The sequence below is a fragment of the Cyclopterus lumpus genome, chromosome 4 (assembly GCF_009769545.1).
Source record: "Cyclopterus lumpus isolate fCycLum1 chromosome 4, fCycLum1.pri, whole genome shotgun sequence".
Classification (NCBI taxonomy): Eukaryota; Metazoa; Chordata; class Actinopteri; order Perciformes; family Cyclopteridae; genus Cyclopterus; species Cyclopterus lumpus.
Window position 1 is genome coordinate 25,438,315 of NC_046969.1, and position 13,696 is coordinate 25,452,010.

Here is a 13,696-nt window from a genome sequence, read left to right on the forward strand (position 1 = left end):
CCCGTTACCTCCCTCTCTCCCTCTCCCTCTTGCTCTCTTTATCTCCCTTTACCTCCCTCTCTCTCCATTTCTCTCTCTCTCCCTCTCCCTTTCTCCCTATCTCTCTCCCCCTATCTCTCTCCCTCCCACACATACTTTTACTAGCCAATGATATCATCTCTGTCTCTGTCTATAAATCCTACACTGCATGTATATTATTTTTTCTTTTTCTTTTACTATTTGTATTGTTTACAACTTAGAGAGCACCCGGCTTGCCAAAAGTAATACTTTTTAGTCTAATTATATTTATCCATAAACCTTTCTTATCCTTTACCTTTATTTGTCTGTTCAGTCTGTTTCTGCGTAAGTGCGTCGAGAAAAAGACCAAAAGCGGAGTCAAATTCCTGATGTGTGCACGGACCCCTGGCCAAGACACACACACACACACACACACACACACACACACACACACACACACCTCTGCGCAGGGGGAGCAACCTGTTCTCCAGGATGTTCCGGGCATCCGTCCCCTCGTCCATCAGGTCCAACTTAGTGATGACACCAATCGTGCGCTGGCCTGAAAAGAGGACGAAGAGGAGAAGAGGACGTTTTATCCAAACGTGATGTCATAACCCCCGTGGAAGTATGAATGGTATACACACGTGACAAACAAAACAAACAAACAAACAAAGCGATCATTAATCCCCAGCGAGACATCAGTGTGTAGAGAGCTTTAACACACACACACACACACGGCTTACCCTGCGGGTCGACGTCTTTGGCCAGCTTGAGTGCGTCGGAGTTGGCCAGGTCGCTGTTGGCCGGCGTGACGGCCAGGATGAGGCAGTTGTCCTTGCAGATGAACTGCATGATCATGTCTCGTATCTGGTACTCGATGTCCGCCGGCTGGTCGCCGATCGGCACCTTGGTGATGCCGGGCAGGTCCACGAGAGTCAGGTTGAGCACTGAGGCACAGGCAGAGTTGATGTTGTCAATTGCTCCGGTCATGAACCGCCTATCTCGTCCCACATCCTGAGGGTGCCTATCGTTCCATTTAGAATCAATAAGGTATTGAGTGTTTTCATTACCCCCCCCCCCATTGCCTTCCTGATAGGTCACACATGAACTCGAGTGGAACCAGTCGTAGACGTTGTGTGTTGTACCGTGTGGTGAATAGATCCGGAGGCTGATGGGGACCGGGGAGATGCCTTTATTGGATCCGGTGAGCCGGAGCGTCTCCGCCTCGATCTCTCCGCGGATCTCATCGAAGTCCGTGAACGTCTTCCCTTTGCGGTGGGAAAATTCACCGTACTCTGGAAAAGACGAAAAAATAATGAAAGCGAAATATGTTTTATGTTGTACTCTTCTTGCAAGTGTCTTTTAATAAATAAATAACACAAATGACACACATCCATGCCCAGTTTCTGGATCTCGTGTCCCGCTCGGGCCATTGTGAGATGTCACACCGCCACCTGGTGGCAGCTTCAGGGTGACGCGGCACAGTCTCGCCTACCTACCTGTGTTGGCACTGAGCAGCTGGAGGATCAAAGGTCTGCGAGTGACAATCCCTGAACCCCGGGGAAGGAAGTCTCTGTTGGGAAGGAAAGACTGGATTGGGGGAAGGCTCAGAGTGCGACACACACACACACACACACACACACACACACAAGCTTGACGCACGCCTTTTAAATGACTTTACATATTGTACACACAAACTCTAAAAGCTATGTGTAGCTGGCATTGCGAGCCGTACATTCGTCGTCATTTTAATTGCCATTTATTATCCAATGGCAGAGAAAAATCGTTGCCATGCGATCAGATATGTAAAAAAAAGGCTAAAAGCCACATGTAGCCACATGTAGCCACATGTAGCCACATGTACTATAAAGGAAGATGTCCTCCTCTTTCCTATTAAAATCAGATCCAGGAAGTTTAGTTTTATTTTTTTACTGCATCCTGTCCCAGATGACGAAGCAGCAGCTGGCAGGGGGGGGGGGGGTTCCTGCACAAAAAGGGGGCGTGTCATAACAAAAGAACCGAGGGGCGTGCGTTAAAAATATATCGTAAACGCGCTCAAGAAAAAAAAAAAAACAGAAAAACAGAGAGCTTTAATTAACCGACCTCCTTCGGCGATGTCCACCCCGCGTTTGACCTCGGTGGTGGACAATGCTCCACCGGCCTCCTGGAGGAAGCAGAGGCTCCAAAAAAAAAAAAACCCCGGAAAAACAAACTCACTGTTATTACTCACCGGCATTCCTCACTGACGGGATGGAAAATATACTCATGTCGTCTCCTCCTTCACAATTCTGAATTGTCTCACTTGTTGGCGTTTTTTTTAAAAAAATAAAGAAGAAAGGGTGGAGTCTGAAAAGATTGTTGATATCTGAACTCTACACACACACACATAAAGCAATGCACCCCCCCCCCCAGATTCACCATCCCTCCGGCCCCGCTGCCTTTTCTCTTCACACACCCGTGACCTTTGACCTGCGTTGGATCGTAGTTTGTTTGTTTCCCCGTTTAGAATCGCAGATCCTTTTAAACGTTGGCCCGGACGACACGGAGTCTGTATTATTTATTTAATATAATGCTATATTCCAATGAACTTTTCCCAGGAGCCATGCTTATTTGGATTAGGTCATAATTTAGTTATTACTGTGAACTGATTTCTATATTGCAACGTTGCAACAATCATTTCTTCTGAAGGCCGTCCACCACACGGCGTGTTCATTCAGTGAGCCTCAGTCAGTAATGAACACCTTTAGCTGTTTTTAGGTTTAGACTTAGCATCTTTCTGATGGTCATGTTTTATGGGGCATCTTCTGGTTTTGTTTGTTTTGTGTTTCTTGTCTGTTGTGCTCTGTGTGTCTGTTGTTGTCTGTACGAATGTTTGGTGGCAAATGAGTTTCCCCCACTGGCGATTAATACAGTTTAATAATTCTAACCTTACTGTCTGCTGTTTCCTGTCTGTCTGCTGTTTGCTGTCTGTCTGTTGTTTTCTGTCTCTCTGTCTGCTGTTTACCGTCTGTCTGTTGTTTCCTGTCTGTCTCTCTGCTGTTTATCGTCTGTCTCTCTGTCTACTGTTTCCTGTCTGTCTGTTGTGTTATGTCTGTCTGTCTGCTGTTTGCTGTCTGTCTGTTGTTTTCTGTATGTCTGTCTGCTGTTTGCTGTCTGTCTGTTGTTTTCTGTATGTCTGTCTGCTGTTTGCTGTCTGTCTGTTGTTTTCTGTCTGTCTGTCTGCTGTTTGCTGTCTGTCTGCTGTTTGCTGTCTGTCTGTTGTTTTCTGTCTGTCTGTCGTTTCCTGTCTGTCTGTCTGCTGTTTACCGTCTGTCTCTCTGTCTATCTGTCTGCTGTTTACCGTCTGTCTCTCTGTCTATTGTTTCCTGTCTGTCTCTCTGCTGTTTACCGTCTGTCTCTCTGTCTGCTGTTTCCTGTCTGTCTGTTGTTTCCTGTCTGTCTCTCTGTTGTTTACCGTCCGTCTCTCTGTCTGCTGTTTCCTGTCTGTCTGTCTGTTGTTTCCTGTCTGTATGTCTGTTGTTTCCTGTCTGTCTGCTGTTTACCGTCTGTCTCTCTGTCTGTCTGTCTGTCTGCTGTTTTCTGTCTGTCTGTTGTTTCCTGTCTGTCTGTCTGCTGTTTTCTGTCTGTCTGTTGTTTCCTGTCTGTCTGTCTGCTGTTTTCTGTCTGTCTGTTGTTTCCTGTCTGTCTGTCTGCTGTTTGCTGTCTGTTGTTTCCTGCCTGTCTGTCTTTTGTTGTTGTTGTGCTGTGTCAGGCTGACTTACACATGTTATTTACTCTGCATGCTGTTATGTTCTGTGTTTCTGATTCTAACAACGTGACCTCTAGTCCTTGTTTGTATTTAACATAATTATTACACTATTATCTTAATAGTGATTGAACATATTTTATTATTCCCTCTTCTTTTATTGTTTTCTGCATGCTTCATGAAAGGGGAAATAATGTTGTAATTTTAAACTTATATTCAGTTTTATTTGTCCGTCTACGGACGACAGATGGAAAGTAGCCTCTTGGCTAACTCTGGCACAGTTATAAGAATGTTGTATTAATGTCCACTGTCTCTACCAAATAAACCTATATAATAAAAAAAATTAAAAAATTAAAATAGATCTGATGTTTTTTAAGTTGTTGACGGACTTTGGTCCAAGACAGCTCGCAGTCAGAGGCATTATTCACGACCTGGAAAACCAAAATATATAATATATATATATATAATGGATCTATAACGCATCTGTAACTTATTTATAATATTAACAACGCCAGCACTCACAATGTACTGTATATAAATACACATTACAAAAAGCTGCTTTAATTAAAAACCAACCTGGAGCACAAGCACAGCTGACGGGGAACCACACTCATATTATTCATGTGGTATAAGACAACAAAATATGACCAAACATGACCAAATTAACCAGAGAGCTAAAGCCCAAATATAAAAGTGTGAAACTGCTCCACACACACAACGACTTTCGGTTCTGGATCCACACGCAGACCGCAGGGGGACGTCGTAGTTTCATATCTCATAATAACACCACAATAGACCTTTGCATTGCCACACACACACACACACACACACACACACACACACACATAAAACATAATGTAAGTGCATAAAATCACTATCATATTCACTGTCTATGGAGCAACTTCACACTTATTGACTTAAGTTAACTTATTGTACGTGTTCGTCATCGTGGTCCAGGGGTGTCGACGCCTACCTGCCCACAAAGTTCTCCAGGACGGAGCTCTTGCCGGCGCTCTGGCCGCCCACCACGGCGATCTGCGGCAGGTGGAGGCTGCAGCTCCGGCCCCCGACGCCGCTCAGGGCGTCCTGGAGCCGGTTGACCAGCGGGATCAGCTCGTCCATCCCGCGGTTGCCCATCAGAGAGCCGGGGCTTCGAGGCGTTTTTAGGGGGTGTTTACAGCCGGCTAGAGAGCGTCCGCCATAGTTAATAACGACTCACGACCTATTAATAATAATAATAATACTCTCCTCGAAGGGGGGGGGGGGGGGGGGGGACGGTGACAACTTATTTTTCTTGTCGTTTTAAAGCTCCGTAACGTCGGCGGTTGGTCGGCGCGTCACCGTCGGTGCGCCTGGTAGCGACCGTCGGGTCCAAGTTGGTACTCGCGGACCTCTTCGAGCCTCCGAAAACAGCTCGCGAGACACATTTTTTTGTTTGTTGTTGTTGTTGTTGTTGTAGTTTCCGTTAAATTTTTTTTTTAAAAACACTCCGGATACGTTAAAAGGAACCAGTTCGGTCCAAACGGAAAAGAGGGAGAGAAGAAGAAGAAGAACCTCGCTCCGCTCTTGACAGCTAACGGAATGGAGTTGTTTCCGCGCATGCGCAGGTAATCGGCAAGTTTCTTTTAACTCGGCAATCCCCCTTTTTTTTCTGCAGGAGAGGGACAAACGTCGTGGACCGTGCACGATCTATCAGACACCCTGGGGTGGGAGGGGGGGGGGGGGGGGGGGGGGGTGCGCGTGCACGACAGCTATTTTAAATCACATGCACCCAATGCGCGAGAGGAAAGGGGGGAGGAGAGGGGGGGGGGGGGATGCAACGCTGCAACTGGAACCAGTAAAGATTCATACTGTAAATAACACTGCTGCATTCTTTGGGCCGATGGGAGGGAGCGAGAGGAAGAGACACCGAAGGGTTCATTTAATGCAAGTTAAAATATCCAACAGCACTTTTTTAGTAGAAGCACATTCAGATTAAAAAAAATAAAAAAAAAAAAGTCCTTTGCTTGTGTGTTTGTTTATATATATATATATATGACACTGCATCAAAATACTTTTTTATTATATTGTACGTGGTGAATGTCTCTCTCTCTCTCTCTCTCATATTTCAGCGTCTCAAACTTTACTCCACTCTGAGGTCCTTCAACAGCTCCGCCACGTCGATGTGCGGCCGGCTGCCGGTTCCATTCCCGCCGGAGCGCAGCAGCGCGCCCTGCAGACTCTTGGCCGCCCGGTTCAGGGACGGGAGGGTGAGCGCGGCGGCGGCGGCGTCCGACGACGACACGTCCGCTCCGCGAGAGCACAGCAGCACCTCGTTGACCTCCCCTTCGACCTTCCGAGAGAGGACTGTGGGAAACGCGGCGCTCACGCGCTCCCGCACGCTTTTCCTCAGGGCCGAGTCGCGACACACGAGGTTCAGGATGAACACACCTGGAGGAGAGAAGAGTCCTTAATTACCACAGGAATGCACAGATTACAGATAAGGAAACAAATGATGTGTTTAAATAGCGCACCTCTGGGGGTAAGCAGTCTGCAGACTTTCTGCAGGATGGAGGCTTCCACAAAGGCGGCAGGGGGGCAGCTCATACCCACAGTGCTGTCTTTGTTGTCCACGTCGAACATGACCACGTCGAACAAGCGATCGCCTGCGGAGGAGACAAAATAGCCCGTCACTTCCTGGTTCACGTATGCATCAAAGTAGCCTCACCGTGACCATTTTTTTACCAACCTCCTTTCTCCAGGGCGCAGATGCGCTCGAGGCCGTCTCCGAGGGTGACGGTCAAGCGCTCGTCCGGTCGGAAGCCGAACCACTCCTTCGCCACTTGCATCACGACGGGGTCTAGCTCCACCACCTCGACGGTGGCGTCGGGCACAAAGTCCCGTAGAAACTGGGGCAGGCCTCCCCCACCGAGCCCCACCAGGAGCACCGACAGCGGGACGTCTGAGAGGAAAAGATGGCGGACACAAAATCACAGGATGCTCAATCGAGTGCGATGCTTTACGCAGCATCCCCCCCCCCCCCCCTCCCCGACTGTACAAAACCGGTTTGAACCGACCTTTGTTCTCTGGCGTGCCGACCCGAGCGCGGCGAGGCCGGCCACCATGACTTCATGGTGGGCGCAGCAGAGGAAGCCGCTGTCCACCGACAGCGAGGCGCAGGACGCGGTCGGCTTCGCCTTCTTTTTGTTTCTCTTCTTGTGACTCGATGCTGCGGGAAAACATACATATTATATTATTATATATTCATTCTTTGCATAAATCTACATCTATGTTTTCATCCATCAGTCGAGCTTTATATTTGTGAGGCAACTTTCATAAAAAGGTTATTGCAGTTCACGGATGATTGACAAGCCGAAGATAAGATGGAACAAGTGTCGACTCAAAAGATTTGAGAGCAATAAAATGATAAAAAAAAATAGTATAAAACAAAAGTAAAAAATATAATAACATTTCAAAAATAAAAACTAGATTAATAAAATAAAAATACAATAAGTGATAAATAAAATAACACTAAAACAGAATAACGTGTTCAACTTAAATACAATAAAATAAGTGAATAAAATATTGTGAAACAAGAGGATAAAAATAAATAATAATAATAAAATAGGTCGTTTTATACATTTACATTTGTAGATTTCAACACTTCCAGCCACTCTGAGATCCTCAGGCAGCCATAATAAACTATTACGATATTATAATATTATATAATGTGTGTTAAACGATAGTAATATTGTCATCCTTTTTAATGTTTGTCTCGTTGTTTCTGCTAATATTGTCCTGTATAGTATTGTATACAGTTAACTTTAATTAATGAAAGGTTGAAGCCTTCTTGACACGATGTACCTGATTTTCTCCGGGTGTCATACGTTCCCTGGCTCCTCGAGCCACGACTAAACTCATATTGTTTATGCTAAAGAAAACAAAAATCACAGTAAACGAGGAACATTAACTGACCGCTACCCGACGGGACGAGGCGGCTCTCCGATTGGACAAGAGCAGCATTGGAGAGGAAAACGAGTCTCCGGTACAGCTCCCCGTCTTCTCCCTTGACGTTCTCCACGCAGTACTCCCCGCTCAGCTCGCTCAGCCCCTGCTGACCTCCTCACGCCAGCCCAGGTCCCCTCCGACCGACAGGAACGGCACCTGAATGGTGACAAGAGAGACTCGAGTGAACGTGCTCTCATTATCACACTCGGCGAAAAAAAAAAGCTGGCCCTGCGGCGTGTGTTCAACCTGCTGGTTGGCCGGCATGCCCGGTGGAGCCAGGTCCATCACCATCGGCGAGAGCTCCGACTGGACGGCCTGCATGTCCGTGTACTCCTGGTTCCGGTGCATTGCCGCGACGACCAGGCGGCGGAAGTTAGCGCTGGCCGCCAGCTGCCGCCGCCCCTCGGCGGAGCTGTAGAGCCAGGCGGTCTCGCTGCCCTGCGGCACTGACGGGACGAGCACAGGGAAAAGAAGTGAATACGACCGGTGAGATTCACAAAAGAGGGATACGAACCGTGATGCGAGAACAGGAGGGCTCACCAATAAAAATAGCAAACTGGTTGGACCTGGGCACCTTGGCCCCCGGCGGACAATCCTGCACCGTGAGAGTGTATCGGGGGAGGCCGGTCTTGGCGTGGCAGAGGCTGAGGGAGAGGTTGGAGCCGGCGTCCGTGCTCGTGCGGAGCCTCTTTTTCAACACGGCGTAAGCCTGCCGCTCCCGCACGGCCGACAGCAAGTCCGCCACGCGCGCCAGACGCGCCGGGGCCCCGTCTTCCCCGAGACACATCTCCAGGATGGGCGCGGGCATCGGCTGACGGAACTTGGTGCAGACCAGCACGAAGACGGGCAGAGCGAAGGAGTCCTCTTCGTTCCCGGTTTCCTCCTGCAGGCAGTGGAGCCTCACAGCCCACCCCAGCTGGACGAAGTGCTCCACGGCCAACTTGACCACGCTCTCCTGCGCCAGCGTCACGCAGACGTAGCGCCCGCCGACGCCGAGCACGCGGCCCACCTGCAGAGAAGAAAAAAAAAACAAGAACGCCGGCTTGTGAGTCGACCAAGTGAGGGAAACGTATGGTCCGTGCACGGCGCACCCTGAAGCCCACTGCTCTCCCACCTCAGTGAGCATGCTCCTGGCCAGGGCTCCCTCTTCCTCCGATGCCACGGCGTCCAGCGTGCCCTTGTCCAGAGCGGCCTGGTAGCTGGCCTCCTCGTAGGGCGTCTGAGTAGCGTCCACCTGCTGGAAGGTGAGGCCCGGCCGGCGCTCGGCGTTCCTCTGGTTCATATGGGTCACCACCGTCTCGCTGATGTCAATGTTGGTCAGGCGTTTGTAGCCGACGTCGTACATCTGCTCGCTCAGCTCAGAGTTGCCGCAGCCGACCACCAGCACCTGGAGGGCGGGGATACAATTCACCAGTTGTTGTCGTTGGCAACGGTGGAAAGTAAATAGCCACCTTAAGTTTTGAGGGAACTCGTGCTTCATTTAAGTGTTTACATTGTACGCTACATTATACTTCAAGTCCACGACAGGTTATGTATTTGTCAGATAAAGATTAAAATTCAATATGCAAAGCACATGACGCGCTTGCAGACACAATGCACTTTTATAGATTTAAATACCCCAAAACCTCTAGCTGTAAAATGGTGTAATGAGAAATTATAATAAAATCACTCACATAGGCAGAATTAGTGCTTTAGCTTTTGTTACTTTAAGTACATCAATGCTAATGTACTTTGTACTTAAGTGAGATCTTGAATGCAGGACATTTTCTTCTTATGGAGTATATATATATATATTTTTTCACTGTGTTTTTTGTTGTTCTGACCACTTCCTCCACCTCTGGTCACATCACACAGCAATAACTAGGCGTGGTATGAAACTTCCCTTGTGAAGTACATTTTACCTTTTTAAGTTGATTTTGCCTGATTCTGTCTATATGAAACATTATTATCATTATAATTCTACACCTTTATGTTGATGAAAGCTGAGCAGACGTCATTTGAGGTGCTCTCACCTTATCTTGGACCTTGATGTATTTGTGCAGCACGCCGCAGAGCTTGTTGTAGTCTCCGTACCACTCGAAAGCCTTCTCTCCGCGCTTCTTAAAAAACCTCTCCCAGTACTCCGCGGAGCTGAACTCTTCGGCTGTGCGGGGTAACAGATTCATCGTCGGCCGCAGCGTGTTTACAGACGCCCCCCCCCCCCCCCCACACACCGGAAGAAGAACAAACGTGTCAGTTCCCCGCAACAGACAGTCTTGTTGACAGCAACTTGGTCCACATGGCACGGACACTTTTTTTTTTTTCCCCGAGTCGGACCGCATTGCCGGCGACACCGCTCGCTGATTGGTGGGGTACTATAAAGGGCGGGGCTACACGCGGCCCCGGTGATTCGCTGAGGCTCTCCGGGAGGTTTTTTTATTGGCCGTCGCTGAACCGGAAGTGATTTGGTCAACATGGCTGCGCCTGCCGGGAGGTCGGTGGTCTTCGTGACTGGAAACGCGAAAAAACTCGAAGAGGTGAGAATTAAACGTTTTATTTCAACAAAAAAGAGAAAAAAACGACAGTTAACAGTTGTGTTGTCCTGTATTAACCGTTTCAGGCCGGATATACTTGAATACTTATACTTATTTAACGGTTTCAGGCCGGATATACTTGAATACTTATACTTATTTAACGGTTTCAGGCCGGATATACTTGAATACTTATACTTATTTAACGGTTTCACAGATATACTTGAATACTTATACTTATTTAACGGTTTCAGGACTAATATACTTGAATACTTATACTTATTTAACGGTTTCACAGATATACTTGAATACTTATACTTATTTAACGGTTTCAGGACTAATATACTTGAATACTTATACTTATTTAACGGTTTCAGGACGGATATACTTGAATACTTATACTCATTTAACGGTTTCAGGCCGGATATACTTGAATACTTATACTTATTTAACGGTTTCACAGATATACTTGAATACTTATACTTATTTAACGGTTTCAGGCCGGATATACTTGAATACTTATACTTATTTAACGGTTTCAGGACTAATATACTTGAATACTTATACGTATTTAACCGTTTCACAGATATACTTCAATACTTATACATATTTAACCGTTTCATGACTAATATACTTCAATACTTATTTAACTGTTTCACGGATATACTTATACTTATTTAACTGTTTCAGGACTAATATACTTGAATACTTATACTCATTTAACGGTTTCACAGATATACTTCAATACTTACACTTATTTAACCGTTTCAGCACGAATATACTTGAATACTTATTTAACGGTTTCAGGACTAATATACTTGAATACTCGTACTTATTTCACCGTTTCAGGCAGTATATACTTGAATACTTATTGCCTTCATATTGTTCCAGGCTATGCCAGCTAAATATAGACTGTCAGTATGAGCTGAAATCTAATACAGAAGGAATCCCTGGTTTAATTTCTCCTGCCAGATGAACTCTCTTTTTCTTTTGTTCCACATCCACCAGGTCATTCAGATCCTGGGAGACAGGTTTCCATACAAACTAGTGTCCAAAAAGATTGACTGTAAGTATCAAAGCAGAGACCACCAGTAGATTAAATCTATTCCCGACGTCATCGCTCACCGAAATATGTCTTCACCCAGTGCCCGAATACCAAGGGGAGCCAGATGACATTTCCATACAGAAGTGTAAGGAGGCTGCACAGCAGGTATGATAACTACACTGTCATGCAAGTAATTACTCGTGTGTGTGTGTGTGTGTGTACGTTGAAGGGTTGATGTACTGTTTGTTTTTCACCCTCAGATTGACGGGCCGGTCATAGTGGAGGACACCTGTCTGTGTTTCAAGGCTCTGGGAGGCCTGCCCGGTCCTTACATGTTAGTATATAATAATGTCCACATCTGCCGAGCAGTCGTATCTTTTTAATGTTGGGAATGAATATTCATACATGCAACTTAACTTTTGTTTTTGTTGCAGAAAGTGGTTCCTGGATAAACTCAAGCCAGAAGGTAACGGTGAACACCCCCCCCATCTGAGATGTTTTAACGGAGCGGTTTAAAGCACATCCGGCCTCTCTTGATGGAGAGAACTGTTCTGTTGCAGGCTTGTACAAACTCCTCGCTGGGTTTGAAGATAAATCGGCGTGGGCTCTCTGCACCTTTGCTTTCTCTGCTGGGAAAGATGAACCAGTGCAGCTGTTCAGAGGGAAAACGGAGGTTAGCGTCTCTCTCAAACTGCAAACGTGTTTTTGTATGCATGTGCATGTGTTTTATTTATATTAATATATATTATTATATATATATATATATACATTAGATTATATAAGCCATGTACTTCTTGGTATTTTTAAGGGACACATTGTGGAACCCAGGGGTCCTCGAGACTTTGGATGGGATCCCTGTTTCCAGCCAGAGGGATATGACAAAACGTAAGCAAAGACTGCATGTAATGTCCTGTTCTAACCACAAGGTGGAGCCAGTGGTCAACGCTACTCCTTCCCTCTCATCTGCAGCTACGCCGAACTCCCCAAAGAGGTGAAGAACACCATCTCTCACCGCTACCGGGCGCTTGCTGCCATGTCTGAGCACTTCTCACAAACCAACGACGCCTCACCGCAGGGCGAGAAGAAGAAGAAGAAGAACCAGGAGGACTGAGGAGTCATTTCAGCTTCAGAATCTGCAGCGAAATCCACCAAACCTTAAAAAAATGTGTCGCTCCGGAGGATTACGAAGACATGTTTTATGGTTGGGTCAGAAAACGTACGACAGATATGTGATCACAATGAAAATGTGCAGCATTCTTCTTATTTTTAAGAAACCTAGTTTTAAATAAACTCCTTGTTTGGTAAACTTTACTGCGAGTGGAAAGGAAAAAAGTGTGTTTAATGAGTAAATAGACAGACGTGAATAAGGAGAGGAGGAACATTAAAAAAGGTTATGCTACAGTAATAAACATTTTTCTAACAATATAGTTTCACTGTAGTGTTGGATGTCATGTGTTTGAGTTTATCGTGGCTCAACCTCGTGTCAGGAGTCAGACACGTGGTACAAACACAACAGCAGGGGAGTCTGGGTAATAAATGACCCTGGAGCTGGATGCATTCACCTGTGACTGATGTCTCAGGTGAACCGAGAATAGACGGTAGAAACTGAACGTTAACGCCAGTACTACGTGTGTTTTATCAAATACTTCATCTACTTTCAACACGGATGTAACACACACAGAGCTCTAAATGCATCTCATTTATTGACCATTAACCTCCTAAAAAGTACAATATATAATATTTTATTTTACCCATTCAAACTAACGTGAATATAAATGTTTATTTTAATATCATACATCAACTCAAGGATAGTTAAGACACAATGTGTTGTTGCTAAATTAATTTGTTGTTGTTGTCGGGGGCCTGGAAAACACTTTGGAGTCCTTAACGCCTCAATAATCGTGACCTGGCGTGACCTTTATCTCAAAAGCCTCCGGTCTGGGAGACAGGAATCTGTTCAGGCTTTATAGGGTCCAACAACAACAACAACATGTTTACCAGGAGCAGGCTGTTGTGGTTGATGAAGGAATGTTCTCCACCGACGGGAGAGGCCACCAGACTTTATGAGATCTTTATCCCTCCCGAGGACGAGGAGGGTTTGATGTGGCTCTCGTATTTGTTATTCCAGATTTACCTTCAAGTCGCCGTGATGACTTCTATTCGAGTGTTCCCTCAAATAACAGTCGCGGCATAAATTGAGGAGAAAGAAAAGAGAGTCGCTTTCAACCAGACTCACCCTGAAGTCTTTCCAAGGATTCGGGCTAATGAATTATTCCACCATGAGGCCACGGCCACAAAGGATGGAAACTGTTCACCTAATACATATTCCTGCTGGGACTGTCTCTTTCAATTTTCACTATTTATGACCAAACTGGTGCTTCTGAGGACAAATATGAATGAGTTTATATGTGG

General features: G+C 46.2%; 3 protein-coding genes across 4 annotated transcripts in view; 1 reads left to right on the forward strand and 2 right to left on the reverse strand.

The window, feature by feature from the left end:
- The window catches only part of dnm3a (dynamin 3a), a 22,310-nt gene extending 17,304 nt beyond the window's left edge, over positions 1-5,006 (reverse strand). The window contains 5 exon segments of the mRNA XM_034530603.1: positions 458-556; positions 741-944; positions 1,143-1,292; positions 1,497-1,570; positions 4,716-5,006. Of these exon segments, the coding sequence (XP_034386494.1) occupies positions 458-556; positions 741-944; positions 1,143-1,292; positions 1,497-1,570; positions 4,716-4,879 (691 nt within the window). The 5' untranslated portion in view covers positions 4,880-5,006.
- A 643-nt stretch (positions 5,007-5,649) lies between these two features.
- On the reverse strand, positions 5,650-10,020 carry mettl13 (methyltransferase like 13). Its single transcript, XM_034531385.1, is given in 10 exon segments — positions 5,650-6,172; positions 6,256-6,387; positions 6,471-6,683; positions 6,795-6,950; positions 7,697-7,837; positions 7,840-7,885; positions 7,976-8,175; positions 8,270-8,738; positions 8,844-9,116; positions 9,742-10,020. Coding segments are annotated over 10 exon segments (2,091 nt in total). The 5' UTR covers positions 9,895-10,020; the 3' UTR covers positions 5,650-5,864.
- A 98-nt stretch (positions 10,021-10,118) lies between these two features.
- itpa (inosine triphosphatase (nucleoside triphosphate pyrophosphatase)) lies at positions 10,119-12,711 on the forward strand. 2 transcript variants are annotated; one of them, XM_034531383.1, is made up of 8 exons: positions 10,119-10,245; positions 11,248-11,305; positions 11,385-11,449; positions 11,545-11,618; positions 11,719-11,750; positions 11,845-11,957; positions 12,093-12,169; positions 12,254-12,711. In XM_034531383.1, exons 1-8 carry the CDS (start codon positions 10,183-10,185, stop codon positions 12,393-12,395), a joined length of 624 nt encoding a protein of 207 aa, XP_034387274.1. In that variant the 5' UTR covers positions 10,119-10,182; the 3' UTR covers positions 12,396-12,711. The 2 variants fall into 2 exon arrangements, with proteins under 2 accessions (XP_034387274.1, XP_034387275.1); XM_034531384.1 differs by lacking the exon at positions 12,093-12,169 and having other exon boundaries at positions 12,211-12,367.
- Positions 12,712-13,696: the final 985 nt, after the last annotated feature.